The sequence below is a fragment of the Colias eurytheme genome, chromosome 16 (assembly GCF_061535395.1).
Source record: "Colias eurytheme isolate Ceu_HAF_F1 chromosome 16, ilColEury1 Martin Lab GWU primary, whole genome shotgun sequence".
NCBI lineage: Eukaryota > Metazoa > Arthropoda > Insecta > Lepidoptera > Pieridae > Colias > Colias eurytheme.
The window spans coordinates 6,753,283-6,768,436 of NC_142995.1; the positions used below are offsets into that span (position 1 = coordinate 6,753,283).

General features: G+C 32.1%; 1 protein-coding gene across 1 annotated transcript in view; it reads left to right on the forward strand.

Annotated features, from left to right (window-relative positions):
• Positions 1–15,154, forward strand: part of Sema1a (semaphorin 1a) — a 239,342-nt gene that overhangs the window by 207,109 nt on the left and 17,079 nt on the right. The window contains exon 3 of the mRNA XM_090111255.1: positions 14,410–14,518. Coding sequence (XP_089967381.1) covers positions 14,410–14,518 — 109 coding nt within the window. The remainder of the gene's footprint in view (positions 1–14,409; positions 14,519–15,154) is intronic.

Genomic DNA, 15,154 nt, shown 5'->3' on the forward strand with positions numbered 1-15,154 from the left:
ACGATCAGAATACACTTCCTTCCTAGTTAGATACTATTTGGAATATGTGTAAACTACAGAGTCCGTCGAGTGCTAAGCCAAAACTGGACTTCACTCTACCTTTCTAGTTGAGATGCGATCACTTCAAGAATTCAAGACTTCCAATCCGTAAACTTAGCGCCCAACTTCCTTAGCAATTCCTTCTATATTCTAAAATGTATCTTTTAGGTTCTTTTAATATGTTATGGAGTGTAAATATGGCTGTTTTTATTTATTGAGAGATATATATTATATATATCTTTTTCTATAAATCCTTAAGTTAATAAGTTGCAAATCAATATTTCATTTAAAAAATTGTTCAAAGACATTCAAAACCGAACTGTTAACCGCAATGTTTAACGTAGTTTATTTGGATTTAAATCGAAGTTTCGTAGACACCTTTGCTCAAAGATGCCAAGTTATACATTCAAATGAAATACTTAGCTATTTGTTTTTCCAACTCCACTTGAATTCGTAAAGTTAGGGTACCCTTAACCGCAGTCTGAAGTAAGAACGTGCTGTATCTAGAGCTAAACCAATGCACCCACTCCATCCCGCTCCGACACTCGGACTAACAAATATGGCTCTCTCTTTTGCATTTATAAAGATTTTTGGTTCGTGTTCGGATGGAGGCGAGACTTAAAAGCACCCCTCACCCGGCCTACACTTTATAACGTGTTGGGGCGGTTTTTATCGATACTTTTAATGACAAAATAAACTACATTGACGATGCTTGAGCACCCTAATATGGAACTGAAGTTAAACACAAATAAAGTTTATTTGATTTTATATGCGACTTTTTATTTTGTTGGCTAAGGGGATAAACATACATAGGATTAAGATCACTACTTTAATCTTTTATATGTTTTTGCAAATGACGAGTTATATAAATTTTACAAAGGCAATTATTACAGCTAAAAAGTTCACACTTTTTATGTTACAATCCAACTTTCGTTTGTATGCATATGTATATCTTTGGTTTATTTTATTTCAAATGACTGTCTTTATAAATACCCTGCCTACTGCTCTGAATTTTTACACGCTTACATCATCGACATAATCCGGGCCATCACTAGAGCACAAAACACGACACATCTGCTCAGCCCGCGCTACGGCCGTCCTGTTTTGTTTGTAACGTTACAAATATATTTCTTTGTTCATAAATGATGCTCAAAATGCATTCCAAATTCAAACAACGCTGTTTATTTTGTTTGTTTACAGCTTAAAGTCTTGCTAATTGCAGCCTACTACGGTACTGTAAATAATGACTCCATAAACTTAAATATTGAAATATGCCTCGTAACAAAGCAGTGGCAGACTGGTATTTTCTCATTGTAACATTACGAGTACTTACGCTACGTAATTTATTAAAACAATACTATTTTTTTGTTTTGTTGCAAAATACTTTATGCGTATTTTTTGCATGTCGAATTACTTTGAAATACGTTTTCGGTCTGAATATTTCAAGACAAAAAATGGTTTTGAAGCAGCAATTATGTTTTATAACTATTATTTAGCGAAAATTATAAAAAATAGATTTAGGTTAATTTCTTTATAATAATAATTGTTGATGATGATTCATGAACATGATTGCAAGCTTCAACACATGGATTTACTTGACCTATGACCAATACACTATTCTATTGTGATTGAACAATCATCATCCTGACTTTCGATATTTATATTTGATATACTAATTAAATGAATTAAAAAAATCTTAAAATAAAAACATCGGCTTGGTGTTACAAACTGAAGCTGAAACAAGTGCTTTATTCGTGTAAAATTTTAAAAAGAACGAAAGAAAATTGTCTGTACCGTTAACATATAAATACAGTGTATGTGTTTTACAAGTTTTTATGAATAGATCTCTAGAAACTCTAGGTATATATTATTATTATTTGTTCCTTTAATATAAACTAGATAGGTAACTCTACTTCTCCATAATATTGTAAATTAGTTACAAAAATACCCGTTCCCCACAACTCATTCAGTCAAGAACTAAATACAGAATTCATTGTTCAATCCAAAGTCATCGTGATATAATAAAAAGCTTATAATATTATCCTTTAAAAGAATAATAAGATCCAAAAAGTCGTACAGAAGGTGTCGCCTCGCAAAGGAGCAAGGTCAATTCTATTTATTGACCAACAACTTGTTACGCTGTTTATTTGGTGAAAGTATGTTTATTCTCCTAACTAAATAAAGTTAGCTGAGACAGAGATATATTTTTTATAAAAATATTTATTTTATAAATCATTTTTTATTGGTACACATTTTATAATTTTGTTAATCCTGTCGTAAAACATATTGAATATAAGTTTACGAACACAATATAAGAAATTTTTTTTTTTTTTTTTTTTTTTTTATATGAAAGAAGGCAAACGAGCATGTGGATCGCCTGATGGTAAGCAATTCCACAGCCCATAGGCATCTACAGACGTGTCCGAGGATGTGTTGCCGACTTTTTAAGGTGGAGGTATATTCTCTTTTTAAATGCCTCGATGTCATAGGCGTTCGGGAATATCGCCGAAGGCAGGCTGTTCCACAATTTGGTTGTGCGCGGAATGAAGTGGCGGGTAAATCGCACCGTACTAGAGCGCCAGAGGTCCAAATGGTGAGCGTGAAACTTGGTCTTATGCCGTGCGGTACGGTTGTGGAATTCCGCGGCAGGTATCAGCTCAAACAACTCCTCAGAGCACTCCCCATTATACAGACGGGTTTTTATAGTTTTATTCTTCTTTATCTGTCTATCCCTTGAATAAGAAATTTGTACGTCTCAAAGAAAGTACCTTAAAAATATATGAAACATAAATATTATTTAAAAGCAAGCGATACTTTATTTAACTTGTAGTAGTTCTACGAAATATGCTACGCTGCTACGTTCTTTATTTTATCTTAACGTCTATGTTTTCTTTACTTATAAATATTTACATTATATTAATGCAGTAACAACCGAATAGTTTTACAAGCAAAAAAATGTATTTACAAAATACAATCAAAGATTTCTACAAAAATTTTATTTTTGTCTGTTTGATATCAGAGAAAAAAAAACATTTTCTGGTGGCGTCGTTTTGTCTTGATTATTATCCCATTTATAAAGCAAGCTTAAACTCCATTCAATCCAATTTACATTTCTTATTTGAGAAAACAAAAATATGTAACGCGAATCTATTAGCTCACATACAATAACTTTAAAAAGGTATAAAATTCAACAAATTCAAAATGCATATGGAGTTTTTAAATGAAAGCATGAAAGAAACTTCAATTAAAACAGAAAATACCATATTTTATTTACAAACTTTACAATTGTACAGTTCATAAAGCAACAGAGCCCATTATTCTCAAATAAAATGCAATAAAAGCAGACTACGTCGAGTTTAATTAGTTTAAAATAGAACTCACATCACACAACAGCAAACTATCAAGAAAGCGTGGCATGCTTGTAAAAGCCGGAATGTAGGTCAAAACTTATGCGGAATTGTTGTTTTTTTTTTCTAACTTTTTATCTACTAAAGTACTAAACTGAAGGACTTGTTGCAATACAAATACGCTTTCAACTTTAACGTTTAAATTTAAAAAATCCTGTTCACCTTTTGAAATGTTTTCTTTGTTTTGTTGTGTTGTTTATAATGTTACCTGCGTTTATTTTTCCTTGAAATCTGATTTTATAGAAGCTTCTTTAACGAAAACTTTAATATCATATGTGTATCTATGGAAATATAAACGATGAAATAAATGCACTTGGAAACGTATTTACTACATTAATAATAAAAAAATATGCACGTATGCATTAAGTACGCTAGGTTTATATTTTATGAAATTAATAACTAGCCAGTTTTTACATGAAACCTTTCTATGAAAATATAAAAACAATTTACAAAAACATCAACCTAGTGAATATGCCTTCGTATTTGATTTATTGAGCTTAAGAAATGTAAAGAAAATTATTATCTTTAATTATTGCTTTATCTGCACTTCAATTATACCTATTTATCATTTTAAGAGGGTTGTGAAGTAAATTAGGGTGATCAAATTCAAATAAAGAAAACGTATAAGCCCTCATCAACGTATGGCTTCGCTAATAACTTTGAGCGCTCTTTGATCACTTGAAACTTATTTCATCTTATTATTACCAAGCTAGAGATAGATTAAAATCCTAGATCTCCAGGGATATAAAATGTGATGAGATCCTTCGTAGAAAATATAACCTATTATAGTAATAATCTAGTGGAATATTTTTATTACACGTGTTTGAACTTGAATAGGTACCTACGCGTCAGCAGTTTTTGATTGAATTTTGATTTATAATGTTAGATACAATTTTAATAGGAATTATAAAATAAGTAGATTATACAGTTAGTCAAAAATTATAATTACGATTATATTCTTACAATATCTGAGATTTATCATAGGTTGATTGCAGTTGATTAAACAAAATACAGAGCAAATAAGTTTAATGTATATTTTTAAAATCAATCAATATTTATCATTTGCGAAGTGATGACGAACTAACTTAAACTCACTTTCACACTGTGGGTCATCCCTTTAAATTTGCATACAACGCGCAAGCGTACAAGGTATATTTTTCCACAATTCAATTAAGCAAAACCCACTCAAACGGATACCTAAACCTCAACACATCCAAGTAATTTCGAGAGTCGCCAGTTTCTCCAAAATGTTATTCGTGTCGTGCCTCCCACGTAATGTTATTCTGTAGGGTGCGAGCCTTTTGTGCCCTTTTAACTAAATTAACGCAGTATGCGCGGATGATAACAAATGTGTCGTATACAAGCTTTGTTTGACCTCAGCTAGTGTTGGTACTTAGCCCTTTGGAATGTTCGATATTCTCATTTCGTCGGCTCACAAATTTAATGTAAGGATCGGAAAGTTGTTTCTAGAACTCCATCCTCTACTCAAATTCTCAATAAAATTATTGTAGTTTAGGAAAAATATGGTATTAGTGTCTGTATTATTGTTATCTATCCATCTATGTTTAAATGCAAAGTATTACTTGCTATCATGTCACGCAGCTCCTATAACTTAAAGAAAAATGCATTACTCTATGAAAAAATAGCCCACAATTTAACCCTGCTATTCTTTTTATTTTGTCCTCTCCAAATTTATGACTGCACCACACAATAAAGCATAAAATAACGCGCCGTAACAGACAAATGTAAAAATGAATACGATGGCCAGCTTAAATTAAATTTAGCAGTATAAAATGTACAAAACTAGCAGACAACGGAGTTTCTGTCCGGTAATTGAAAATTACAAAACGTATGTACGGCTTGGCTTAATTTCGTTCATTCTACGATTCTTGTTCCATTTTATGTCACATCGCCTACGAAACCTGAATCAACAAGCGCTGTTTCTAATAAAACCGATTGGATTCTCAGATAACTTCGTTTTATATTAAAGGATAGGAAAGCAGCGTGTTTAGTAAATAAATTTATTTAAGCTTTAAGTTGTATTCAATCAAAAATGTACTTAATGTGTATTAAATTTCATAAACAATTATGTATTAATGCTCCCTGTGTTTTATTTTTACAACAGAAAAGTTCAAAAGCATAATATTATCACAGCATATTAATTCTGTGAATTTAAAAATAGAAGTTGTATTTATATGAAAATTTTAAATTGTGTATAATACTTAAACAGCAACAAGTCACGTTCGTAGCCAACACATAAACCGTATTAAAATTGCTATGAAGAATTTAGATTAACAAAACTGCTTATCATGTTAGCACATAACTTCGCATAAAACGTACCCTTTCATAACGCTGTGAACTTCGCAAACTTTTATTAATTAATTTTACGTACTAATTTTATCCACGAAATTATTAAGCTTAAGATTTGATCGTGGTTTTTATGTCTAGACTAAATTTTAATACTGGCCAGTTTAAAATGTGTCTTAGGCAAATTCCTGCATATAGAAACAGTATAGAAATTAGAAAGAGCAAGGGATGGATCCTCGACCAGTCTCAAGTGGTTGAGGTGAGTGTTGAGTGAGGTTGAGTGAGATCTTTTGTTCCTCTGAGCTAGACTTAACATTGGCTGGCCTTTATCCGCATTGGTTGTTATCGAGAATTTATTTTTGAGTACTTTTTTAAAGTCAATCAATGATTAGGGCCGCTGCAACTGCATAATAATATATCAAGATAAAAAGATGTACGAGTAAATTTTGAAAGTGATTTTCAAACTTATGGTTTTCCAGTATCTAGAACAACTACATTTACTTACGTTATCATACTCAGAGTTCATTTTTAGCCAAATATGAACCTTATCACGAAAATAAACACATCCTTAACATACATTTCTAAAAAAACCCACACCTCAACTCGTATACTAAATCGATACCTAAAAAAAGAAAGCCCACATTAACTTGCAAACACGCAATAAACCAGTACTTATTTAGCATGTACGCCTGAATTCTTAATGTTGTTCGTGGTAAAAAAGAAATTAAGGTAATCATCGCATCAATCACGGAAGCTCTCCCGAGACCTCCGATGTTTGTTCTGATTTCTGCTCATTTGCCCGACCATCACTCTTGGCCTGCTTAAATTATTCCTTCCTTCCTTCTTCCCGTGTTATCGTGTTCTGGTGCGATCGCTTGCTAGATTTCTTCCTATCTGATTTGTGGGGATTTGTCCTTGTAAATTGTCTGAATTACCTTTATTAATAAGCTAAGGAATTTCGTGATAATTTTGTTAAAGGATTTTGCATAAGCATTATGCTTTAATACTGCAACTTTAACTGTGAACGTTAAATCTGCCTTTATAGTAGGTACTTTACTTATGCTTAGAATACTATGTGTATTCAAATTACTAAGTAAGTACTATTAATCTTAAAATGTTAGATGTTAACTACATTTGGGAAAGCTGATTGATATGCAACAGAACCAACGCATTCTAATATATATATAAATTAAAATAAATAAAATTTTCTGCTGTAGATTTATTTCTTTGTTTTATAAAAGATAAATTTTTACTGTATTTTATTCCCTAATTGTAAAAACTGAAACAAAATTGAATTAACGACCGCAATTTATCATCGACGTTCTTATTTTCACGCTTTTTATTTCATTCCTTGAGTGGTCTCAGTAGAAATATGAATTTAATTAATTTGATATCACGTCAATAGCAATTTATGTTTTGAATATCTTTCTACACAAAGTGAATGAATAGTGTTGATGGAAGTCTAAATAAAAATATTTCCGCTTGCGAGAGTATAAAGTCGATAACTTTTGCTTCTAAATAACGGCACGGAACCAAAACGAGATTTTGTTTTGACAACTTTGGTTCATATTTTGGAATATAGGAAACAGAAATAAAGGCAGTAGAGAAACTGACCAATATAAAAACACGCCACGTCAATATCAACCACGACCAAACAAAAAACCATTTCAACAAACAAGAATAAACCAAAAACCAACGGACTACAAGTAAAATATAACAATAAATCTCATACAGCGCAATAAAGAATCATTTTCAACGGAGAGAGATGAAAAGACCAGGTTTATGCCAGAACAAACAGCCTACCTTCCCTAAACCGCTCTTTTGATTAAACAATACAAGAGTTGTAGACGCAATCCGAGTCTGTGGAACTTTATTCGAAGTGCTTATTTGTTGTGGCCTAAACAAATAAAGTAGTTTGGGGAAAACAGATCAGTTAACTCGCTAAGTGTATAAGGCCACCTAGTGCCTCGCTCTCTTACAAACTGGAATCCTCGCAACGCTTATTTTCTAATTTATACGCTTGTTTCCCGAGCTTTGAGTCTTTTGAAATCATTTACTTTTTTAACTGTTATTAAACTATATTTATCTGTTTTTATAAGTGTTTACTGAAGCTTTTCTATAACTTTTCAAAGAACTGTCATCAGTATATTTTTTATCATTTATTAATTGAGGTAACTTTTACAACAAAAATAGATATCTTTTCCATATTTTACGTGTTTTACTTACACCGATTATGAACGATTTTCTTTGTTTCAGCATTCACGTGTAGTACTGGGAATAGTTTTGTCATTATGTTAATTTCGAAATAGCTATCACGCAACATTTTGTTTCCACCATACTTATTCAATGTATTATTACATCAGAGTAATTACTTTAATTAAATAATCTATACGTAGGTAGTTTATTACGGCTTTTACCGCCAAAGGCTGTCGATACACGTGTGTTTATTAATTAAATAAAATAATACCAATATAGGTACGTAGTAATAATACAATTACTATTCTCGGAAGTAAGGTGGCGCGTTTATTTGCAGTATGAATTAACCTTTGATTATGTGGTTAATGGTAATACATGTGGAATTATTTACGCGTGGAGAGTTTATTTACATTGTTGATTTTATTTTGAAATTTATTAAAAAACAATATCTGAATAATAATCAATCAATAGCATATTATAAAGTATCGTAGCGAATTACTCAATCTTCATCACTCTTAATTAAAATCTTTATTTTAATTAAGTAATTAACTTTTAAGCCTTGCTCTATGATATTAATAACTAGCTTTCCGCCCGCGGCTTCAAAGAAAAACCCGTTCCCGTAGGATTTCCGGGATAAAACCTATCCTATGTCCTTTCTCGGGTATCAAAATATCTCTATACCAAATTTCATGCCAATCGGTTTAGTAGTTAAGGCGTGATTGAGTGACAGACAGACAGACAGAGTTACTTTCGCATTTATAATATTATATAGTATGGACTTATCGAAACTAAAAGGCTGTTAAAAATAAACATATTGTTCATAAATAAATGATGTGACAAAAACGAAGGCCGTCTTATGAAAAAAATAATTAATTTCTCTTAAATCATACCAAAGACTCATAAATCAAAGTAACGTTTGACGATACAATAAAAGTAAATTGGTTTTTGTAAGGGTTTCAATAGGACGGTCATGAATTTTAATTGTACAGCGAGGGAGATCGTATTTTTAAGATAGGACGTAGGAATTTAAGAGATTTTAATATTTACTATCATTGTATAGTTTAATAATTATTAGCTTGATATTATCATGATACAGCCTATTGATATAAATTACATTATTTCCAAAATTCCTGAAACATGTACTTAAACACGATATTTCGTAAACAACAATAGTCTATATTATAACGTACAATATAATCGAACATGATAAATCGAATGAAATAACAGACGAATGTTGTTTGTAACAATTGCAATAAATCTCGAAAGCGCATTTCCTTCGGCCGTTGTGAACTTTACCAATATTACCCGCGAAAAACACGCAAGATGGCGGACGATTGTCATGCGATATTTTTTTCTTTTGTTTGATGGATTCGGATACGTTGGAACATGAAAAAATAATGTGATTTATTATTTTTTTTTTTTATTTTCCACAGAAATTATATTTATTTATTCATTTCTTTAAAGCTATGCTGTTCTTCTAGGTCAATAAAAACACGGAAAAATATAAAGTTACATCTAATGCAACTAAATTCTCCGTGTATCGTCTAGATATAAATATTCAATATAAATGAAGTCACGATTCAAATATATTTGTATCTGGCTGCATCTGAACCTGGTGCATGCCGTGCATACGTGCTAGGGTTGCCAAAAAGTTAAATTACAAACCGTTAAATTTCCAGTCAGACGACGATATTGTTTGGAAATGGATACTATCGTCATAGACCGGGAGATACTGACACAAAATTTCGAGTCATTTGTAACAGGATGGCGGTTCTACAGGGGTCTTAGTACGCAATGACAAAAAGAAAAACGATGGCGTGAACGCTGGTACCGGCGGCTTAGTCGCGTGGGCGTTAGTCGAACTCGTCGGAAAATAGCGAAAGTCAAACGATTTGTAACAGTATGGCACTTATTTTTCCTGTAAGTTTGAGGATCAACAAATATAAATACAAAATTTCAAAGATCTAAGTGTTGGAAATCTTCACTTATATAAATTAATAATAAATTAAGTTTTCAAGTATAACAGCACTTTTTCCCCCTACTAGAAGTATGGCAAATATAATAATGGTCACATTTTATCAAATACTCTCCAAAAATCCAAATGCAATACTGGTACAAAAAGTTTGGCGAAATAAAAATTTTTTGCAGATTTTCGGCGGTATGGTGACCATTTAGAATCGTCCGAAAAGTATGGCATGGCGATTTTCGTAAATGGCTGCACGACGATAGTTATCTGTGCAAAAGTTAGCCTGGTACAAATGGTTGAATGATTGTTTTATTTAGATCAACACATTCGCGTCGGTATGGCGGGCTGTAAGTCACACCGGAAAAGTATGGCATGACACTACCGCCTACTACTTTTTTATGGGCTATCGGTAAATTCTAAAATTTTTGTGTTACAAATCGTTTGACTTTCGCTATTTTTCCGACGAGTTCGACAAACGCCCACGCGACTAAGCCACCGGTACCAGCGTTCACACCATCATTTTTCTTTTTGTCATTGCGTACTAAGACCCCTGTAGAACCGCCATCCTTGTTACAAATGACTCGAAATTTTGTGTCAGTATCTCCCGGTCTATCAGTATCAATGTGCTTTACAATATTTGTAATATAGCTAAAACTATGTTAGATAAATAATAGTTACTTATTTCTAATTTCCTTCATAACTTTAATAACTTTTAAGAAACAATTAACTCAAATTAATTTAGTACAAACTGCCAAATAATTTCGAGATAAAGTTGTATATAAAATTTCACAGACCGCTATTAATATTAATTCTATACATTTCTGAAACGTCATCATTAATTAAACTGTAAGGGCATTCACAAAGGGACGGATATCCGTATTTTTCGCAGCTAGCAACCCTTTCACTCCAATGTTCTATTGATATTGTTCTAAACGGAGCTCGTAAAGTTTTCCAATATCGAAACAGTGTCGAGTGCATGCAAATAAATTGCAGTGCCGGTTTTTGTCGGTTACTGCTGAAATTCATATTCTTCGACTGCGCTGGCTAAAATGCAGATGCGGTTAAATAAAATATGTTTTAAGTGTCGTTGACCTGAAAATGTATTGTATGCTATATTGCTCTACCCTTGTTCTGTAGTAGGGAATAAAATGTTGAATTTAATTTGGTTTATTTTGTAGAATAAACGACAGATTTGTTTTTTTATTATTATTATTAAAAGAATAATTTAGTGTGACTATCTTATTACGTAATGTAATATTGTTTAATTATTTCATAAAATTAAGTCGAGTTAAACATTACATCTTCAAATTTACCGCTAAGAATAACAAATCACGAAAGATATCAGGTGCAAAATCTACCCTGAAAAGACGCACACTCAAAGCAACGCTTTTATAAAACTACATTCAACAAATTATAGCAATGAATTGTATCAAATTAGAGATACGTTTACCACACCCCCAGCGTTCGGTAGTTCCGCGCTGATTACAAATGAAAACATCAGATCGAAGGGGGATCCCCATAGCGGAGATAAAGTCACATTGTTTAGCTCTCTAACTGTAATAATTTATTCTTTCGACATTGTTGTCTCCCCCACTGTTCTGCTTGTTTTACTGCACTGCCTACAGTTTATAGGAGCCGGCTAATCCCAAGGTATTTGTGCCCGTCCTGTGCTCTCCGGCTTGATAGCTTACACAATAAAAGATCCGTAAACAAGGTTATATTTTTTTAAGTTCCTTTGTTTTATAATTGGCTCCGAGCTATGATGTAACCGTGGTGCCGTTTTGATGTTTTTAAATGTGTCTCATTTGCTTCTCTCTTCGTTTAATTCATGTTTATTTAAATTTCATTTACACAACGTATTACAACCACTGATAAAAGCGATTGTAAAACAAAATACTAATGCTAAATACAACATAAAATTTAACTTGAAAAAAGAGGATATGCTTTCTTATAAATATTCGAGGCTAAGGGCGCAATTAATTCCATTGCAATTTTTCTGCCAATCACCTCACGCCTACATTCATACCTACACTGTTCCGCAAATAACGATCAAAGGTTACCAAAGAATGCAATAACAAGATTATTATTTACTGTCAGTTGTGGCATTAGTGAATTGATTGGCTCATCCCACTTCGTTAGCTAACAAAAAACAGTTATCGTATAAAATATAGATAGGGTCCGAAATCCGCAAATTGGCTCCCCTATACTCACCAAATTACAGGATATGCTTCTTTTGTATGAGCCCCTTGGAATAGGAAGGAAATAGATTACTGTATACCTACATACATATAACTCATGTATAAGGTCCTCACTTTTTATGGACTACTGTAATGCACAAAGAAAATTTATTGTCTAATCTACAATATTCGTGCATCGTTTAATATAGTAGGTATTATATAAGACATGTTATTACCAAAACAAAGTAGACATTTCACACAAGATTCGGTCTTAAATTTGCACTTCTTTAAATAACACCGACTTTTAATTTCACAGAAGTTCTAAATGTCTAGCGTCATGCAAAATACAAGAAGTAATCCATAAGTAGCTGCCGTACAGTTCTTTGGAAACACTTCCTGGCATTACATAATCATGCAGCGTCATACCAAAACGTATCTTCATCGCATGCATAAGTAATTACACCAGCATATTACAAACTGCATGCAGAAATGCAGCTTATACCTCACGATGGGGACCGCAGGCCACTCAGGGCCACTTTTGGCTACGACTGTTGCAAACTTTCTCAAAACTTTTCTGATTAAAACCACGACCGTATCGAATAATTAACGTGCACTAGAACTAATGTCTTGAATTTTAGTTTTAACGCCTTACGTTTGGGTGTTTTAATGTAATTAAATCTTGTGTAGGTATTCAATGTAGTCTATGAAATTTGGATTTGCAAAACAGCCTCGAATATATGGAAAACTTGATAGATTTCTATGAATAGGTATAAACAAAAATTCATCAATTAGAATAATCCGAAAAAGAGTTTGGAGCAAAGTTCGGCAATCGTTTGTTTTTCTCAAAGAAAAATCGAAAGAATTTCTAGAATATTAAGATAAACACCTCCATTCATACAATGAACTAATAACAATAAAGTATTCAAGCATCCAAAAGTATTTACGAAGTAACCAGACAGCTTTAACGTCTCACCATTGAATCTGAAAAGATGAATCGTAAAATTAATTTCTCGAAAGAAACTGCGCAATAAAAACATGAAACTCCGATTAAAGTTAAGAAGAGAAGTTCAATTGCGTTATCAATTTACATTCGAGACGGGTGTGAGTGTGTCTGTTAAACCTCAAATACATTATGTAGTCACCGGCCATCGGAATTGTTGTAATTGGCAAAGTTTACGCCATAATTTCTTTATGAAATTTCGTCCCAAATATCTTAATTAAGGGGCGAGAGTCCTTTGGCAATTATGTCATGACGCAGACATGCTCTGTTTTAATAAATTATAGACTTGCGGCGTCATTTAATAGCTTTAGGATTATCACGTATATTAATATCTTTCTACGGTGTATATTTTACGCTGTGGTCTTGGTCTAATGATTTATAGAGTTTGTAATATTTAAACAAAAGGACCATTCTGTCTTTTAGCTATGAGAATGGTAAGAGATTGTATAAGGAAAGTTAAAGAACATTGCAGAAACAATATATCGAATAATTATTATATTGTTTCAATATTGGCATCTGCAAAACATGCTACAGAACTACATAAATAACGAAACTTTTACTTAAATTAAACCTTAGTGCAAAAAAACGATTTAAAAAAGGTTAACGATAAATAAATGAAATCTAGAAGTCGTATATCATTAATACTTAATTATTTCTCTCTTAACGGAAGATACAAATAAAACAGGATTTATACGAGATAATATAAGGTTAATTAAAAAGCTCTTCTTATAACAAATTATTAGCGAACATTTTCCTTATCTGAAACAACATTTGTTACTTAGCAATAATACGGAAAATAAACCGGCAAATGTTATTGAGGACTTATTTACTAATTAGCTTCTAATTATGTCACGTTGCCTCTGGACACGTTGATTACATGACAAGTTTCTAGAATGTTCAACTTGCATCGAAATCTCTGAAGTTGGACGTTTAAAACCACGACAAACGGTCCCTTGGCAACTATGACCTCTTTATTCTGAATTGTACCCCTATTTCCGTAACCAGAAGTGTGGAACAAAGATAAATATATTTTTCTTGTTTCACATTTAAAATTCAGATTATAGTTTACGATTTTGCATTTTTATTTAAATCGCTGCAACGTTGTAGTCGTAATACAAGGATTTTGCAAAAACTGTGCTACAATATCTCAATCATCCACGATTAGGTAAACTGAAAGTAAAGCAATATAAAAGCTTATTATTCAATCTTAGTCACTAATATCAGCTCTATCTATAGCTATATCTATTAATTTCCAAGAAAATAGCAAATAATTGAGACCCAGAATTTCAGTAATTATATATTAACCGTTTGTTCCAGAAATGTCGTGTACAACCTCAGCTTAACAGACCTCACGGAGCAACGACGCCTCGTGTGGTATTCAGCAGAGAGTGACGTGCAAATGTGCGTCGTAAAAGGAAAAGACGAGGTAAATATTATGTTTTATCTAATTATCGTTAATTAGTACGTGCTTTAATAATAATAATAACAAGGTAAGGCTGTTTGTTTTTATTGTTCTATTAAAGAATATAGGATCATATAATCAGATCCATTCGTGAAAGAAAGTATTGTGTAAAAATGAGTTTCAAACTAACTTCTAAACATTTACTTTCGATAGATGTATATAAGTGTTTAAAACATGTTTTATAAGTTGAAAACTAAATTGCTATCAGCAGTTCAAGTGATTAGTTACATCCTTTCCTAATAATAAACTCATCAATCCAAGAGTTTAAAAAAATATGTTATAACGAACAAAATAAACTTTTGAAGCAGATATTTTCTGGAATTCCCAACATAAAATTGCTTTATTATAAAATAGTTCCAAGTAAAAGAGCATCAAATCGCTTATACGTCTCTCCATACAATAATAAAACACAATTCTCAAAGAAATTGTCTTCTCCGAGACATCGTAAGAACCATAAAATTATTTTAGTTCGAGTTAATGAGCAGTCTTGCTCTAGTAATTACACTACGATTGTGATACGTGAAAATGGAAATTCTTTTATTATTTCACGTTCGTAGCTAGACACTGTAGGGGTATTCGTATAGGTACATAGAATAAAAC